The 19540-nt window shown below is 46.7% G+C and overlaps 2 protein-coding genes across 15 annotated transcripts in view; both read right to left on the bottom strand.

Annotated features, from left to right (window-relative positions):
- The window catches only part of Ep400 (E1A binding protein p400), a 94099-nt gene extending 93353 nt beyond the window's left edge, over positions 1 to 746 (bottom strand). For 11 of the 12 annotated variants that reach the window (XM_038345780.1, XM_038345783.1, XM_038345784.1 and 8 more), the window contains exon 1: positions 363 to 496. The gene's annotated coding sequence lies outside the window, so the exon portion shown is untranslated. Of the gene's footprint in view, positions 1 to 362; positions 497 to 663 lie in introns of those variants that run through there. The other variant, XM_038345781.1, reaches the window with a different exon arrangement.
- A 3440-nt stretch (positions 747 to 4186) lies between these two features.
- On the bottom strand, positions 4187 to 13454 carry Pus1 (pseudouridine synthase 1). Of its 3 annotated transcripts, none has more exons than XM_038345428.2 (6): positions 13368 to 13454; positions 12499 to 12709; positions 9974 to 10111; positions 7613 to 7715; positions 4941 to 5632; positions 4187 to 4491 (listed from the first exon to the last, which is right to left on the bottom strand). In XM_038345428.2, exons 2-6 carry the CDS (start codon positions 12697 to 12699, stop codon positions 4444 to 4446), a joined length of 1182 nt encoding a protein of 393 aa, XP_038201356.1. In that variant the 5' UTR covers positions 12700 to 12709; positions 13368 to 13454; the 3' UTR covers positions 4187 to 4443. The 3 variants fall into 3 exon arrangements, with proteins under 3 accessions (XP_038201356.1, XP_038201355.1, XP_038201357.1); XM_038345427.2 differs by lacking the exon at positions 13368 to 13454 and adding an exon at positions 13069 to 13361; XM_038345429.2 differs by lacking the exons at positions 9974 to 10111; positions 13368 to 13454 and adding an exon at positions 13069 to 13361.
- Positions 13455 to 19540: the final 6086 nt, after the last annotated feature.

The raw sequence follows: 19540 nt of genomic DNA, 5'->3' as shown, positions 1-19540 counted from the left end.
CTGGAGCTCTTCTCGCTCTACCTTAGGTCCCAGCTCTGCGCCTCGCAAGGAAGCCGAGCACCGCAGACCAACGGTGCCGCGGGCGTTAAGAGCCCCGCCTTCCCGACCGCTCCGAACAGGCCGCGCGCCTGCCGAGAACCCGGCTCGCGGGGGTGCAGACGAGGAAAAGGCCTTCCAGGGGCCGGACGACGCGCCAAGCCCGACCACCGGTACCTCTCCGCGCCGCTCGGCCCCTCGGCCCCGCCCGCCCACGACAAAGCACCGCCGCGGCCTGGGCCTGACGAGACGCACGCAGCAGCACCGCTGAAGGCGACCGCCCGGCACGCCACCTCCGCCAGCTGCCTACCAGCCCGGCCTCTCACCCCGCTGTCGCCGTTCAGGTCACCCTACACCTCGAGCCACGCTCCGCCGCGTCCGGACAGCCCGCAGGCTCGAGCCCGCCGCAGCCGCTCGGCGTATCCGGGTCCACCGGCGCAGGAAGCAGCGGCGCGGGGGCTACGGCAAGCGGAGAGGGACTAGCAGTACCTGTCCTGCAACGCCAGTCACAGCCGTACGAGGTCGCCTGAAATTAAAATGCTCCAGTTGGCGGAGGCAAGGGGCGGGGCTATATTCAGGCTGCGCGTCGGACGGGTCTGGGGCGGAATCCAGAGAGCTGAGGACTACCTCAGAGTCGCCTCTGATAGCCTCAGCTACGCGACTCGGTCCTTACGGTCCTTACGAGGAGTCTGCGCGCAAGCAGGGAGAGCTGGGGGCTCAGCAGGTGCCTGGGGGCCGGGGCGTGGCCTTGTCAGTACGGGGCGGAGCCTGATGTCTTCCTCCTTCCCCGCCCCCCTCCTCCCTCCCCCTCCTCCAGTTTCGCAGCCCGGTTAGGAAAAGCTTGGCGGACGTAATCGCGTCCTCTGGGTCGTTGCCACGTCTTTCTTGAGACCAGGGAACTAGCCCCAAGGCCTAAAACCCGAGTATCGCTGTGGTTCACAGAAAGAAAGCTGAAATGAGGTGAGCAGAAGTGTGGAAATACATCCAGCCACATTAGAAAGCAGAAAAATGGTAACTGCGACCAAGTTGAGGTAGGATTGCTGTGCAAGTTTGGGGCCGACCTGGACCTGCAGAGTGAGACTTTTTTGGGGGGGCGGGGAGAGATCCTTTACACAGGGTTTCTCTGGCTGTTCTGGAACTCACTTTGTAGACCAGGCTGCCTCGGACTCACAGAGATCCGCCTGCCTCTGCCACTCAAGTAGAATAAGATTATTTTTAAAAGGCAGCATTTTTTAAATATTTATTTATTTATTATGTATACAATATTCTGTCTGTGTGTATGCCTGCAGGCCAGAAGAGGGCACCAGACCTCATTACAGATGGTAGTGAGCCACCATGTGGTTGCTGGGAATTGAACTCAGGACCTTTGGAAGAGCAGGCTATGCTCTTAACCGCTGAGCCATCTCTCCAGCCCCAGCGCAGCACTTTTTTAAAGACTGCATTTTTAAAACACTTTTTTAAAAAGAAAAAGAAAATAGCAAAGCATGGTGGCACAAGTCAGTAATCCAGTAGTTTTCAACTTGTGGGTAGCGGCCCTTTGGGGTAGCATATAAGATATTTTGTATATCAGATATTTATATTATGATTCATAAAAGTAGCAAAATTACAGTTATGAGGTAGCGATGAAAATAATGTTATGGTTGGGATCACCACCACATAAAGAACTGTATGAAAAGGGTCTTAGCTTAGAACCACTGAAGTGTAATGCTAGCACTTGAGAGTCTAAAGCAGGAAGATCTGGGATTCAGGGCTAGCTCATCCACACAGCATGTTCGAGGCTGTCCTGGAATACATAAGACCCGTCTCATACATGTGGGAAATGTGTTAGGAAGAAGAGGTCCAGAGGGAGCTATAGGAGGTAAGGGAAAAGGAAGGTGAATGTAATCAAAATATACATGCATGACCCTCGGCCCTCCCACTGAGTGCAGTCCGAATGAGCCCTGGTCATAATGACAACTGGAGCCATTACTACAGTATTAAAGTTAATTAACAAATCCAGAGGTACTCAAGCAAACTAAATCCTTTCCATCTAAAAACCCTTTCTTCTCCCCATCATTGATAGGAGTTATTTTGCAGAAACAAGTCTTAATCAAGTAGGAGTCTGTTTAAGATGTCATAATTATAATTTTTTACACTGAAGGGTCATATTTGCATTGTTTTTTCCTGTCTATTGGTGAAAGTTATTTTAGGAAATGTTTCGTCTCTATGACCATTCAGTCACATTCATTCATTCATTCAGTACTCATTTATCTACTCCTTACTTACACATACATACATAAAACTGTCAAATAATAAATTATCTTTTTTTTTTTTTTTTTTGGTTTTTCGGGAAGTTGGGGCAGCTGAAAAGATGGCTTATCAGGTAAGAACATTTTGGGCTCTTCAAGACCTGAATTCAGTTCCCAGAACCCACATCAGGTGGTCCACAACCATTTGTAACAAGCTCCAAGAGCTCTGACCCCCCTTCTGGCCTCCAGAGGCATTCACATACATATGGCATATACACAAACAAATAAATAATAGAATAATTTAAAAAACTTTAACAAACAAAGGGGACTGAGCACTACTGCTCTTGCAGAAGACCAGAGTTAGGTTCCTAGCACTTACATCAGGGAACATACATACATGCACACACACAAATCTTTTTTTAAAAAAAAGTTTGCTTTTTCCAGACAGGGTTTATCTGTGTAGCCCTGACTGTCCTGGAACTCACTCTATAAACCAGGCTGGCCTCACACTCAGAGATCTGCCTGCCTTTTTAATTAGGTTGTGTATGTGTGTCTTATGTATGGATATGAGTACATGAATGCAGTGCCATCAAAGACCAGAACATGGGGCTGAATTGTCTGGAGCTAAGGCAGAGGCAAACATGGCTGCCCAATCAACAGGGGTGCTGGGAATTGAACATGGGTCCTCTGCAAGGACAGCAGAAGCTTGTAACTGCTGAGTCACCTCACCAACCCCTAAAATAAATTTTCTAAAAACTTTTTTAGATTTATCTATTTTATTCTTTGTGTAGAAATGTTTTGCCTGCCTGCCTGTTGCCTGTTGGATCCTCTGGAACTGGAATTAGAGAGTTGTGAGCCACCATCTGGGTGCTGGGAACCCAGGTCCTCTGCAGGAAAAAATACTCTCAATGTTAAGACCGCTCGTCTCACCAGGCCTGAACTGTAATTGCTTGCTTGCCATTCCAGACAAATGAAAAACTCAGGCTGTGGGATGAAGACATCTGTGCAGGTCTGTGCTGTAGGAAGTGCTACAGCTTGTATAAGGCCACTGGGGCGTGGCCTCTTATACTATTTACAGGGAAGCCCTTCTCCCTCGTTCCCCTTGCTCCATTCCGCCAGCTGCTCTTTTGGATTGCATGATTCAACCAGTCAAGCAGAGGATTCTGATTTGTGAGTTTACCCCTTAATAAATGACTATTTCTCAATTCTGAGTTAGTGTGGGATTTCTTTTTAGCGTCCAACCGCTAAAAAGGTCTAAGGGCTGAATCTGCAAAAAATTTGAGGATGTTCTGGAAGGATTCCACTGGGCTGAAGGGGGCACTCCAAGTCTCATGCTGAGGTAGTGGCAGTCAGTGTGCAGTGAGGAGAGATACGCTCCAAACCCAAGCTCTGAACAGCCAGGTGGAGGTTAGGCTTCCAAATTTGTGTTAAGAGTCTCAGGGACAGAATGGATAAGAGTGTCCTGAGGTCAGAAAATGGAAGACCCCAAGTTCCATTTCACAGCTCCACAGCTCCACTGCTCAGGTGGGAGCCACCACCTGCTGAGGAGACCCAAAAAGAGGTAAGGAAGAGCAGTGCATGGAAGTGGAGGCTGCTGAGGCACAGCCCCCCTGGGGGTCTCTCCATAGCCCAAGAAGAAGTAGTATGGAATCACAGCCAAGAGCTCACATTACCAAGGTAGCCACTTCAAAGAAAACTGGACTGGACTCAAAACAGGCCAGGATAGAAAATGAGGGTATGGGTAGCCATTGGGAGCATACTGCTGGTGGCAGGACATACCACTGCACTCACCTACATCTACTGCCTACCCTGTCAACCACAGCCCCGTGCTGACCCTATGTGCCCTTCAGCTGTCCCTAACACAGCAGTGTCCCAATCATCTTACAACCAATAAAGAATAACTGAAAATAGAAAAAGAATAATTCACTAAGCAAAACATATTTAATAGGAAAAAAATCACTCCTTTTTTTTTTTTTAAAAAAAAAGTGTCCTTTCATTCTAAGGTGTATATATACAATGCATGGGCTAAGAGGCAGAATGAAAATTTAATATCCTGAGGTTATGAAGCCAGACTAAATCCACAAGCTGGCCCCAGAATTCTTGGCTTCCATGTCCTGAGAGACAGGCAAGTGCAGAGACTCCAGCCTCAACCCTCACAGCAGTGGCAGCAGCTGTAGATTCAGTCAGTGTCTCCATCCCCTTCACTGCCCTCCAAGGAACTGGGGACCTGTAGGAAACAGGGGGTCAGATAGGTAAAGGACTGTGAGACCCAACTTGTAGGCATTCCCATGTGTGGGGCATGGGGAGAATCCTGGGCACAGTGCCAAGTGCTTGAGCTGCGAGAAGGCCATTGGAGGCCCAGGAACAGACTGCATGTGAACGGGCAGCCTACACCTTTAAAGGTGACCAGACTGCTCAGCAGCTTCAGCCCAATACCAGCCCAAGCAAGTCTTGCCTAGGACAACTACTGCCTCAGCAAGCAGCGAGAACATGGGGTGGGGCAGGAGCTGGAGGTAAGCCCAGTAACCACATAACCCCCATTCCTCCAGAGGCTGTGTGACTTTAGAGGCTCTCTGGGGCTCAACTTACTATCTACAGCTAGGGCTGAAGACAAGTGTTTACCCACTCCATCCAGCCCTAGTATGTACATGCATGCACACTATAGACCAGTCCTACCTTGGCACCAGTACCAGCTGCTCCAAGTGCAGTGGCACTGAAGTTGTGAATAGGGAGAGTGCTAAGCCACTGGGCCATGGACCGCTCATCCCGCTCAGTGCTGACAATGGTAGGATAGATGTATTGCTCCTTGAAAGCAGCCACCTTTCCTTCTTCCTGTGTCCAGTCCAGGGGCTCATGCAGCCCATCACTGCCAAAGCGCTGATTATACTTCTCAAAGTGCACCCTCTCCAGAACTAAACCAAGCCCTGGTGCCTTGGGCACATCCACCTTCTCCTCACCCCAGCTGCGCTCCAGCACACTCTCAGGGGCATAACCCTTCACAATGGCTACCACCAAGCCAACCATCTTCCGGATCTGGTGCATCATGAAGCTCTGGCCCTTCACCTTGATCACAGCAAACTCCAGGCCCTCTCGTACAAAGGGCTCCTCACAGTACATTTCCAGAATGTAGCGGCGTGCACTGGGCTCTCTTGGCCCTTTCTGTGAAGTGAAGTTGTGGAAGTTGTGGGTGCCCTTGTAGCAGGCCAGAAGCCGGTTGACCTGCTGCAGGGTCTCTGCAGTCAAGCGATAACTCTCATCCTGTACATCCCGGTCTTTGTGAGCAAAGGCAAAGGTGGGCAGCATGTAGCAGTAGGTCCTGGCATCACACTTATTCTTGGAGTTGAACCCGCCCGTGACCCTCTTCAATCCTAGAGGGCAGCATTTAAGAAACCCAGGTGAGCAGAAACAGTTCCAAGATGGCCATCCTGATAGCATGATTCTGGCACCACTTGCCCAGGACAGGTACCCAGTTCTGACTCCAAACTCAGAATCTACACAATGCTGAAACCCAAAATGAAACAAACCCAAATGTCAAACCTAAGGGTCTGCTGAAACTGCAGCTGGCAAACGCGCCACGCTCAGGTTATAAGAATCATGAGCCATCTGAAGGAGGTAGCTAGGACTAGTCTTTATACAGATACAGCAGTAGATTTCAATAGCAAGAAATGCTAACTACTGAGCAAAACTGAAGGTTCTCACCTCTAATTGAAGAGCTATTGGCAACTATTGGATGCTGGGCAAAGAAAAGTCCATTTTCCTCGGGTAATACAGCCCCTGATAGGTTACCTATTCTCCAGTACTACATGAATACACATATAAGCAACACTAAGTGGGAGGGAAAAGTGTCAGGGAAGAGGAGAAAAGAACTGAAAGGGAGGGGCTGGAGAGATGGCTCAGAGGTTAAGAGCATTGCCTGCTCTTCAAAAGGTCCTGAGTTCAATTCCCAGCAACCACATGGTGGCTCACAACCATCTGCAGGAATACACACAGACAGAATATTGTATAGATAATAAATAAATAAATTTAAAAAAGACCCGACATATATATATATATATATTCATATATATATTCATATATATATATATATATATATGAACTGGAAGGGAGAGAATGGGGGAAATTTTGATCAAAACATTTTGTATGCATGTAAGAAATTTTCAAACAATTAAAAAATACTTGTGCTGAGCACAATGGGAAATGCCTTTAAACCACACTCAAGGAGGTCGAGGCAGACCTGTTCTATATAGTGAGTTCCAGGATATCCAAGGCTACATAGTGAGTCTCTGTTTCAAGAAACAAAACAAGAAGCCGGGCGATGGTGGCGCACGCCTTTAATCCCAGCACTCGGGAGGCAGAGGCAGGCGGATCTCTGTGAGTTCGAGGCCAGCCTGGTCTACAGAGCAAGTTCCAAGACAGGCCCCAAAGCTACACAGAGAAACACCGTCTCGAAAAACAAAAACAACAGAAAAGACGATTAAAGGGGGGAGGGGGACACTGGAGAGATGTCTCAGCGGTAGAGGGCACTGGTTGCTCTTCTAGAGGACTGGAGTCTATTCCCCAGCACCCACATGTCAGATCACAGCTGTCTGTATCCTCAGTTCTAGGGGATCTGACACTCTCATACATACATACATGCAAGCAAAATACCAATGTGTGTATATAAAATAAATAATTCAAAAAAAAAAGGAAGTTAACAGGAGCTAGAAATATGGCTTGAGGGCTGGTGAGATGGCTCAGTGGTTAGGAGCGCTGCCTACTCTTCCAGGGGTCCTGAGTTCAATTCCCAGCAACCACAAGGTGGCTCCCAACCATCTGTAGTGAGATCTGGATCTGGTGCCCTCTTCTGGCCTGCAGGCACCAGAACACTGTATACATAATAAATAAATCTGAAAGGGGGGGAAGGAGAGAGGGAGAGAGGGAGACAAGAAAGAAAGAAAGAACGAAAGAAAGAAGGAAGGAAGGAAGGAAGGAAGGAAGGAAGGAAGGAAGAAAGAAAGAAAGGAGGCTTGAAACAAGCATAAAGCTTCAGGTTCTAAAAATCCATTTACCAGTCCTGTTAAAAAGGACCACTGTTGGCCTTGTTTTAACCATCTGTCTACATGTTCACAACCATCATTTTATGAGAAAAGTATTCACAGACTATCAGAGCTGTATGGCCAAAGGCCATGGAACTGTGCACTCAACTAGCTAATCCTGAGGTAGCAACACTGAACATTCCCAGTACCTAACCACCTGCTGAGCATCTACAAGATTCTCCACTTCCTTTCCAAAGGGCTTGGCCAGAGGTAGCAGAGCAAGCACATCCTCTGACCATATGAGGCCACAGGTGCTTACACAGGGAAGCTTACCCAGAATCCGAATGTGGGATGGAAGGTGGCTATTGATCTTGTCCAGAATGTTGTCAATTAACCACACCTTTAGGGATACTACCTGCCCAGCTGCAGACACACCCTGCAAAGAAAACAGAGCAGAGAGGAGAGGTGGGTTAGGAGTCTTGTCCTCCAGCATAACCCTTACACCCTGGTCCAGAGGCAGAAGAAGCAGCCAACAGTCCAGCTCAGCCACTACAGCCAGGAACAACCCATTCTGGTCCTGCAGGTGACAAGTAGTTAAAACAGCATCTTGTTCTCACTGTGCTTGTTTTTGTTATCTGTTTCTTTTTGGGTGCTTTGGGGAATGGGTCTCCCTATGTAACCCTAGCTGGCCTATAACTCACTATGTATACCAAGCTGAGCTTCCCACAAGCCCTCTCCTCTGCTGTGATGACAATTGCACATAAGTAGGCCCAATGTTTTTCTCTTGTTTGTTTTAAGACTGAGTCCTGCTATAAAGCCTTGAACTCTGTAGCCTAGGCTATGTTCAAACTTGAAATCCTGCCTCAGACTCACAACTTCTGGGACACTTACACCTGGCTGTGCTATAGAATAAAAAAGTGCTTTCAAGCCCTACCACCCAATCTACACACAACAGGCTCCTTTGGAGGTCAATGCAATCATAAAGACCCAAGCCCAGCCATGTTTTTATATGTCCCAAGCCTGGGAATGTGATGCAGCCTCTCAAGGTGCCACCATCAGCCAGGAATTGATTCCAGGGTAGACACCCAAGCCAATCAGAGACAGAAAGCAGTACTTGACCTTGTGATATGGAATACAAAAGTTAAGCCATCAGCCACAAGCAGCCACTTCTGCAGGACGAGTCACTGTGGTGATATGCTTATCATGTGGGTACACAGTGTTGTCCAAGACCTCTCACTTGGGCAGGAGAGATGGCTGAGTAGCTGCTAGAACTTGCCCTGCAAGCCTGGTGGACCTGATCCCCGGATCTATGATAGAAATCACTACTCAAAGTTGCCCTCTGACTTCCACGTGTGCACACCCACACTCACCCACAACAGCAACAAAAAGTCCTAGTGCCCACACAGAAGACATAAATGCTTACACTAACTATATATTGCAATGAACACATCTTGGCTATAAGATAAACGATGCAGACTGTTAAGATTAACCTTACCTAGCTCTATCTGAAATCACAATCATGATTGTGGAGGAAGAACCAAAAGTGCAGGCAAAAGCAAAGGCTATGGGGACAGATGTAAGAAATGCCAGAGGCCAGGGACACTGGTATAAGTTGTTGCACTATAGGCAACATAATTTGTTTCTCCTGGAGTTAGAACTTCTATCACCATCCAATCCCAAAGACAACCTGTGAGATCTGTCTTGTTTAGAACCAAAACAGCCTGTATTGGTCTTTGCCCTGGACTGTGGCATCCCGAACTAGTTCTGTTTATTCTGAGCTGTGGCCAGTAAATCATGTCTTTTTAAAAATTTTTAATTATATGTATTCTTTTTTTTAAAGATGTATTTATACTTTAATATATGGCTGAATGACAGAAGAGGGCATCAGATTTCACTATAGATGCTTGGGAGCCACCACGTGGTTGCTGGAAATTGAACTCAAGACTTCTGAAAGAGCAGCCAGTGCTCTTAGCCACTAAGCAATCTCTCCAGGCCCCATGTGTATTCTTTATACACATTTTTAATATGTAATTATATGTAGGTACCCAAAAATGCCAGAGGCATTGGATCCCTTAGAGTTGGAGTCTACAGAAAGTGTGAGCCACCTGATGTAGGTGCTAGGAACCAAATTCCAGTCCTCTGGAAGAACAGTAAGTGCTCTTAAATGCTAAATCCTCCCCAGAGCAATCAATCATCTCTTTTGTTGTCTCTGATTAAAAAAAAATCCAAAATCAAAATTAAGGGGAAAAATTCACCCACCTAAACTAAACAAGTACAATCACCCTAATAATCATATCTGCATTGTGGAGGGGCTATTGTGCATGGCTATACGGCAAAGACATGCCACATGCTGCCTTTGGCCTGGGACAGAGCTGTGCAAAGGAGCAAAGGCCAGTGAAGATAGGGTCCTGTTCAGCGCAGCTGGGACTCAGCAGCAGGTGAGTAGTCGGTGTTCCGGGCCTCCTGACAACAAAACAAAGTGTTCCTTTCCCTCTAACACTGGCATGACAGACAGACAAGTGCCACCAACTCGGCCAACCTATATTTTGTTTTCACTTTCTAACTAAAACAGCACAAACTGTGTCACTGCTGTCAAAATTGCTGTCACTGGGCATGGCCCTGGCTGGGGTCCCTTCTGACAGGTGCACCCTGAGATGACAAGACAATGAAGCTACAGGCAAACGGGGCACATACCTTGTCTGTGCGAGCACATCGCTGGAAGGACATCTTCCTCATGTCTGTCCCATGGTTTTCAGGGATACAACCTGCCTGGACTAGGGCAGATACCAAATCATCTTCAATGGTCCTGAACTGAGAGGACCCCAGATTCCTCTAAAGAAAAAAATGGACATCCTGTTTTCATGAGCTCTTAGGATGTATGTAGGCCAGGAAGCTGAGCATCACTTCTAGAACCAGCTAATGCTACACCTCTCAGCCTACCCTAATCATGGTCCAGTGTGTGTGTGAGTGCACAAGCTCAGACATATCAGATACATCCTACCAATCCCCAAAACAAACTGTATCCATGGCTCTCAGAAGAAACCTTCCCAATGGAACAGGCCTGTGAGGACCTCAACCAAGTTCCCTGCATGAGAAAATCTTTTCAAAGTCTGCTCTCATTACTACGGAAGTCCACCCCTAACTGTACCATGAAGTCAGGGACACTTCCCAAATGACATAAAAGGATTATAACAAAAAGAGACCATATGCCTCACTCAGTCCTATGAGCCAGGCACCTTTGTCATTTCTGTAATGAGGAAACTGAGGCAAACAGGATCTTACTGGAAAGGCATAAAATTCTCCAGACAGCCTACATTAAAAAATTTCTGGGCTGGAGAGCTGGCTCATAGGTCCTAAGTTCAATTCCCAGTAACCACATGGTGGCTCATAGCCATCTGTAATCTCATTATTATCTGGTGCCCTCTTCTGGTGTGCAGACAGACATGCAGGCAGAACATTACATATGTAATAAATCAATCTTAAAAATAAAAAAATAAATAACTTTTCATAATCAGAACTGCCCTCCAAAACGCAGACTAGTCACCCCAGGAGCAGTGAAGATCACGGTCTACATCAGATTAAAAGCGGCATCGTAGCCTGAAACCACCACTACTGCCCCTCTCACAAAATGACTTTCACCATGAAGCCGTGTAGTTTTGTGTGTGTGTGTTTTTGTTTTGGGGGGGTTTTGTGTTTTTTTTATTTTTTTGTTTTTTTACCGGAGAAGGACAAGGTCTCACCCTGTAGCCCAGACTGTCCTTCAAACTGAAATCCTCCTGCACCAACTTCCTGAATGCCAGGATGATGGGCCATGTGCCACCATCCCAGTCAGCCTATAATCTTTTTTAAAGTAGAACAGGTTATGACTTGTGTCACTGCTGTCATTCATTCTCAAAATCACTATTATGCTTGGTCAGACATTTTTAAAGCTATTGTTTTGGTTGGACACATCACAGCAATGAACACCATCCTGTGCATCAGGATTAAGGTATTTTGTTGGTGGTGGTTTTTGTCTTGTTTTTCAAGACAGGTTTCTCTGTGTAACAGCCCTGGCTATATCCTAGAACTAAATTTGTAGACCAGGCTGGCCTTGAACTCCCAGAGATCTGCCTGCCTCTGCCTCCCGACTGCTGGGATTAATGTGTGTGCCACCACCACCTGGCAAATTAAGATTTAAAAAGTGAGGAAAGGGATCACAGAGATGGCTCAGTAGTTAAGAGCACTGACTGCTCTTCTAGAGGACTGAATCTTCTAGAGGATTCTCAGCACCCAGAGAGCAGCTAAGAACTGCTTGTCACTCCAGTCCCAAGGGATCCTATGCCATCTTCTAGCCTCTCAGGGCAGTGCATGCACATGGTACACAGACATGCATGCAAGCAAACACCCAAATATACAAAATAAAAATAAAGATTAAAGTTTGTTTCAAAGCCGGGTATGGTGGTACACACCTTTAATACCAGCACTCTTGAGGCAGAAGCAGGTGTATCTCTTTGAGTTCGAGGCCAGCCTGATCTACAGAGCAAGTTCCAGGGCAGCCAGGATGACACAGAGAAACCCTATCTCAAAAAAACAAAACAAACTGTTTTAAGAAAAATTAGAGGGGCTGGAGAGAGATGGCTCAGCGGTAAAGAGCACTGGCTGCCCTTCCAGAAGACCCAGGTTCAATTCCCAGCACCCACATGGCAGCTCACAACTGTCTGTAACTCCAGTTCCAGGGAACCTGACACCTTCACACTGACATACATGCAGGCAAAACACCAGTGAACATAAAGTAAAAATAAATAAATAAATGTTTTTTAAAAAGAAAAATTAGAAATGGGAACAGTGTTAACAGCAGAGGTGACAAGAAGGACCAAGATTCTTCCCACACTGGCCAGTGCCACTTTCAAATGGTTAGGTTGGTGGTAGGTGCCAGCCTTGCCCCGGGTCCCTAATGCTCTTCAGAAGAGTTCAGCTGCCCCTCAAGATACTGGCCAGGTAGCACCTGCCATCTCTCTGGTCTCCACTCTCAGCACTCCCAAGTACTGTGCAGGTGCCATGCTAATGACAAGACGCACTGCTCCCAAGGTCACATGTGAATTGGCACAGAGCTGGCCTAACCATTAGTGAAACACAACCATCCAAGTCTTATATGGAAGACTCTCAGTTTTGCTATTTCCTGAGCATCAGGGAACAGGGCTCGATTCAGGTAGGTGGTGTCTAGGCGCAGCCCTCCTCACCTGCATGCCGTGGTAGCCCTTGCCGGAGTAGGCCATGAGCAGCACAATTTTGCGCTTTGGCAGCTTTTGTGGAGGCTCTTCATCCTCACAGCCCTTGGCCCTCTTGGGAGGATGCTGCGTGTCTTCCCAGACCCAGCCACCTCGGACCTTCCTGTCTTGTTGGTGTGAAGCCAGCGCTGGTGGCACCTTGTTTTCAGCCATAGGGGGCAGGCTGGAAAAACAGGCATGAGTAATCAAGGCGGTAAAAGGGTACAAGAACAGAATCTGATACTCTCTGCCTGCCTCAACGGTCTCTGAAGACCTTGTCTAATGGCAGACCAGTCTGGCTCATCAATGACAACGACAAAGTGACTGGGGTTGGGAAACAGTGGCAACTCGGGGTGGGGGGGGGGTGGAGGTTGACGCACAGCTGGACACAAGCGGGCAGCAGAGGCAGACAGCTCAGGGGAATACAAGGTAGCGACGGAGTCTCAAAGTAGAGATAAGACACAGGTAAGTTGCTAAGCAGAAGCAGACAGCCAGGACAGCAGTGGGAACTCAGGGCAGAGGCGCCGGTCGCGGAGTCTTTACCCGGGCACGCGCGGGCCAGGGCGCACCGTCCACCGTCCCCAGGCTCTCAGCAGTGTAGCCCACAGGCGGGGGAAGCCCATGCGCGGCGGGGTGGCGGGCACCGACCCTCGATCTCACGGATCCCTGATGAACTCTGCACCCCCAACACCCCTGCCCTATCTTTCTTAGCTCCGGCCCTGGGGCGCTCGTGATCTTAGGCTGACCTGTCACCCCACAGCCCCTGCCCTCCGCCCGCCGCCCTAGAGATAGCGCAGCCAGCGCGCGTACGAAGCGAGGAATGTCCCGCCGGCCCCACTCACGGCGCCGTGGACCCCCGAAGGCCGACCACGTGGACGAAGGCGGAAGCGGCAAGCGTTGGAAGGCGGCCGAAGGCGGACAAAAGTCTTCCTGGGACGCGCCTTGTGGGGTGGACCCAGTGGGTGGGGCTTCCAAGCTAGATTAGACGCAGGGTTCCAAAGAAGCCGGAGGCTGGCAGCTGCTGTGTCTTGAGAATTAAAACCACTTCATTAAAACGTGCAGGTTAGGGAGCCAGTCATCAGATAATAACCGTTAAAGCCCAAATAACGCCAGCACCGTCTCAGTGGTTCTAAGTGGGCCCTTGCCTGGCACTGGGAGGTCACAGCTACTCTTAATGGTTTTGCGGTGCGCAGACCTTCAAGACGTCCCTGTGTTTTTCGTTTCCAGAAGCTGCTCCAAATGCCAGATACTGATGTGTTTAATGGCATGAAACCGTGAGTATCATTCTGTTGTCCTCATGTTACTGATGAAACTGGGCACAGGTTCTGATCCAACTCCATTTTCTTTTTTGTTTTTGTTTTGTTTTTGGAGACAGGATTTCTCTGTGTAACAATCCTGGCTGTCCTGGAACTCGACTTGTAGACCAGGTTCACTGAGATCTACCTGCCTCTGCCTCCCAAGTGCTGGGATTAAAGGCCTGCACCACCACTGCCTAGCCATTTCCTTTTTTTTTTTTTTTTTTTTTTTTTTGAGACAGTCTCATTGAATAGGCCTGACCAGCCTGAAACTCACATAGATAGATGGATAGGTAGATAGATAAGAGAGAGAGAGAGAGAGAGAGAGAGAGAGAGAGAGAGAGAGAGAGAGAGAGAGAGAGAGAGAGAGAGACACACACTTGTACACACATACACATATATAAACCAGGCAGTGGCCCACACACCTTTAATCCCACCACTTGAGGGACAGAGGCAGGTGAATCTCTGTGAGTTCAAGGCAAGTCTGTGAGTTATAGGATAACCAGGGCTGCACTGAGAAACTCTGTCTAGAACAAAAAAAAAAAAAAGATACATGCCTCCCAAATGCAGGGATTAAAGACATGCACCACCATACCCACTCAGCTCCTGTCCCCAAACTTTTGGCAACCCTCCTGTCTCAGCCTTCCAAGTGCTGGGATTACAAGTGTGAATTGCCACGTCTAATTCCAACGTTCTTATTTTTCTAATTGTGTCAAAGACTAACACACAGCAAACATGATGCTGGTCAAGCAGCCACTGGTGCATAGGCCCCAGTTTCTTCTCTTTGATTTTGTCCCCCATTTTCTGGCTGTCACATTCATCCTGAACATTCTCATCCTCAACTTGCATCCTTTGTCACTCTTTCAGAAATGATAAATTTCATCAGTCTCTGGTTCTTTTCTGCACCCACCTGGCTGATCCAGGATACTTCCCTACTCAGACTCTTCATATGTCTGATGAAGCCACACACAAAGACTTGGGGGACTGGGCTGAACACTTCCGAGAATCATGACTCAGGTGATCATAGTTTGAAATGGGACAGGGAACCATGTGTACGCAGGAGTAAAACATATTCCAGGTAACTAGGGACCAGTACAAAGGCCCTGGGGCAGCTGTGTACCACAGTGTGGCACAGCCTCCTCAGTGCCTATGCCTTCCTACCGATAGAGTGGGTAGGGCCAGCAGGATCACTTCCAGAGTCTGCAGTTAGAGAGATCACAGGGATGCCTCATAATAGAAATGGCAGAAACAAAGTCAGAGGCATCAGCGGCCTTATGGGTATGGAAAGGACTTGGTTGTGACCCCTACTAAAGTGGGAGTCCACTGGGCTTTGTGGGACAAGGAGGTCATGGGACCTGGGAGAGAGTGGCTAACAGGAAGAGGCAGCTGCCCGTGCTGAAGACTTCCAGATAGTTCACTCTGTCCTATTCCATGTATTGAGGAAGGGCTCCCAAAGAAAGTCCTTCTCAGAACCTGGCATTCTAGTGTCTCTGCACCTGTCTTTCTACAGAAAACTTTGCTGTCTCTACTGCTTAGGTATGACCTCATCCTTTGATATGAGTGTGCCATGGAAGCAACTATATAGGTCCCAAGGTGTATGAGGCATGAAGGTCTTTGTTGGTGTAGGAGGTCCTTCTGTTTGTGTGTTGCTTTCATTGGTTGAATAAAGAGACTGCCTTGGCCTTTTGATAGGGTGGAACTTATGTGGGCAGAGTAGACAGAACTGTATGCTGGGAAGAAGGGCAGTGTGGCAGACGTCATGGTTCTCCTGTCCTAGACAGATGCTGGTTAGACTCATGCCGGTAAGCCACAGTCAAGTAGCGATACAAATTAATGAAGATGGGTCAAACTAATATGTGAGAGTTAGCCAATAAGAGGTTAGAGATAATGGGACAGGCAATGTTTAAATGAATACAGTTTCTGTGTGATTATTTTGGGTGTAAGCTAGCTGGGTGTGATGGAACAAGGGGCCCTGCTCCTCCTGTAACACTTTGTGCTCACATTTAAGGACTGGAGGAACCGAGAATGTTAAACACACCAGGTTGTCCCTTCATGGGAAGGAATGAAAAACTTGTTTTCAGCCCAGAAGGCTTGGTGACCTTTGTGCTATATATGTGGTAGAGACTTCTCCGGCACTGGACCCTCCTCCAGACTTGTATCATGAATTTGCTTTTCTCTGTCAATTTTAAATCTATTTTTGTCAGTCTATAGAACCTATCTTTATGGACTTGAAAAAGAGGTTCAATGTAGTCATATTCAATTTGTATTTACCTTGCTTGTTTCTCAAGGAGATTTATTTATACTTTGTTATACACATGGGACTGAATTAATTATCTCCAGAATAATTTTCACCTAATTGCACTATGCCTAAATGTGCTTAAAATAAACTACTTAAAGTAGACTTCAGAGGTTTGAACCAACACCAGCTACTGAGTTATGTTGTACCAAACTGTCTTCTTGCCTCCCGCAGATAACCATTCTACTGGCTGTGGAGATCACAGACACCCTCATTCACAGTCATTCAGTCAGAGGCATCCAGGTCCGCTCCAGGACGATGCTAGTCTCCACCCCAGCACAGGCATCTACAAGCCTAGCCATGTGAGCCTGGAGTTCTGGAGAGATGGCTCAGTGGTTAAGAATACAAATAGTTCTTGCAGGGGTCCTGAGTTTGGTTCCCAGCACCTATACCAGGTGGCTCACAAAAACATGTAACTCCAGCTCCAGTGGAATACTGAGGCCACCTATGAAGGCACCTCATGTACACATATCACACCCCAAACACATATGATTTCTTAGCCAGGTAGTGGTGGTACACACCTTTAATCCAAAACAAAACAAAAACAAAATACAGTGGAACTGGTACTTATTTGGATTCCTTCATGATTAGGACGTGGTAGCAAAAGCCATCTCTTCAGAACTCCAGTTCCACTGTGATACTTTTCCTTCCATGGCTAAGCCTGAAAAGGACTCTGCCTTCAAACGGATCCAATACATCATAGTAAGGGCATCTTGATGACCATAGGGTGGTTGGTCATGACTGAGTATAAGGTTCTCCATGCCTTATAAAACGTCCAGATTTGCGATTCAAAGACCCGGACGTAAGTCCACATAGTTATAAACACCTGATTTTTGACCAAGAAGCCAAAATTATACACTGGAAAAAAGAAAGCCTCTTCAACAAATGATGCTGACAAAACTGGATATTCTCATGTAGAAGAATGCAAATAGATCCATATCTATTGTCCTGCACAAAATTCAAGTCCAAGTGGATCAAATACCTCAACATGAAACCAGGGGCTAGAGAGAGGTGGTTCAGAGGTTAAGAGTACTGGCTGGTCTTCCAGAGGTCCTAAGCTCAATTCCCAGCAACCATATGGTGGCTCACAACCATCTGTAATGAGATCTGGTGCCCTCTTCTGGCAAGTATGCATACATGCAGACAGAACACTGTATAAATAAGAAATAAAAAAATAAATCCAATTACATTGAAACTGATAGAAGAGAAAGTGGGAAGTAGCCTTGAATGCATTGGCACAGGAGATAACTTCCTGAATAACACCAATAGCACAGACACCAAGATAGAAAATTAATAAATAGGACCTTCTGAAACTGAAAGGCTTCTGTAAGACAAAGGACACTGTTAATAAGATAAAATGTCAGCCTACAGAATGGAAAAAGATCATCACCAACCCCACATCTGACAGAGGACTGATACCCAAAATTTATAAAGAAGTCAACAAACTAGACATCAAACTACCAAATAATCCAATGGAGTACAGATCTCTCTTTTTTTGAGACAGGGTTTCTTAGTGAAATAGTGCTGGCTGTCCTGGGACTCACTCTGTAGACCAGGGATGTGTTCCCTAGCAGAGATGCCCAATGCTTGTAGGCTGGGCTGAGCCCTTGTCATCAAAACTTAGAAAGTTCATATGGAAAAGGACCTCTGTAAAGGCCAGATGAGGATCTCTCCTAGCCTCTGGTGAGATAGTCCTGGCCAAAAAGCTCCTTAAGAACTCTGTTGGTCTTCTCCACAATGCCTTGTCCTTGTGGATTTCAAGGGATGCCAGTGGTATGGGAAATCTTCCAGGACCCCAGAAAGTTACTGAATTGTTGAGAGGCATAGGCAGGGCTATTGTCAGTCTTAAGTGCCCAAGGTACCCCCTTAACTACCATGGTCACTTAAGGGCCTTGATAGTCTTGACGACTTTCTCTCCAGAAGGAGCGAGGGCATAAACAAAGGTATTTATTATCACATGAATATATTTAAGACTGCAAAAAGAAGCTTAGTGTGTAACATCCATCTGTCAGATGGCATTAGGCAACAAGCCCTAGGGATTAACCCCTGCACATTGAAGTGGTCCTTAGGAGGGACAAGAGGGGCACAAGTAGGACAAATGTTTACATTGGGAAGCTGGTAATTTTGGAAGAAGTCTATGCAAATTCTGTGGAGACAGATAGAACTGCTTTAAAAGAACCCTGGCTTGGAATAATAATATGATGGTGTCTGTGACTTCATTTCCTCAACTCAATATTCCAGGTTAATTTGGAGTGAGATCTAATATGTGACAGGTACCAAAGATCAGTCCTCTGATTTAAGACATCTTGTATGAGCAGCATAGTGCTGGTAATGGGGATCAGTGAGTCTTAGACTCGAGAAAAGGCCAGCACACGAACTGCCTGTATAGCACTGGCTGTCAAAAACAAAACAAAAACCTAAGTGGACTCGGTCTGGTACTCCACTAGAATCTTGAGGAGGGCCAATAGCTCACTCACTTGAATAGAACCAGGGTTGAGGATAATATATGTCATGTCTTTGGAGCCAGAAACTGGATAAGAACACCATACCTATTTTTGTTGGAATCTGAAAAGGCCAGGGTGGCATGAAGGATGGGAGTGGAGGAGGAGACTTCATGGGGTGGTATCTTTATTGAAAGTGTAGGGAGCCCTGCTAAGATCTTACTTTTCGGCAAGTGATTGTCAATAGTTCCTGTGAATCCTGAAACCATTTTCTGGAATGAGATAGAGTCCACCTAGAAAGACTGGGTAATCTTTTTTTTATATTTAAATCACTTATTGCCATTAAGTTACAGATCTGAACCTGCACACTATGGAAAACACTTGTTACCACTGGAAAGTATGTGTAGACATGTGGCCAACTGAGGGATATATTATAATTATTAAGGAAAAAGTCAAGAATGTAAGTGCTTATAGTTATAAAACTTTGTTTTTTAGATTTTTTATTACACAAATCCCAATAGATAATATACACATTACTACAGCTAAAACCATCATTCAAAATTATGAAATTGGTTGCATATTTTGAACTACTCTTGATAAAGACAAATAAATTTTAGCATTGATAAGGAGGCAGAGTTGGCTTAGGGACTTTCAGCTTTTCTATAATGTTGGCATGGTAATTAAAGATAGCATTCCAGGGAAGTAGAAAAACACAAGATCTCCTGAGTAAATTGGGAGCATGGGGACCTTGGGAGAGGGTTGAGAGGGAGGGGAGAGGCAGGAAGGGGAGCAGAGAAAAATTTAGAGCTCAATAAAAATCAAATATATATAAAAGATAGTATTCTGGGCTGGAGAGATGGCTCAGCGGTTAAGAGCATTGCCTGCTCTTTCAAAGGTCCTACCTAGTTCAGTTCCCAGCAACCACATGGTGGCTCACAACCATCTGTAATGAGATCTGGTGCCCTCTTCTGGCCTTCAGGCAT

This window comes from Arvicola amphibius, chromosome 10, assembly GCF_903992535.2.
Source record: "Arvicola amphibius chromosome 10, mArvAmp1.2, whole genome shotgun sequence".
NCBI classification, from domain to species: domain Eukaryota; kingdom Metazoa; phylum Chordata; class Mammalia; order Rodentia; family Cricetidae; genus Arvicola; species Arvicola amphibius.
The sequence above is the reverse complement of the archived record's forward strand: the minus strand, read 5'-3'. Positions and strand labels throughout refer to the sequence as shown.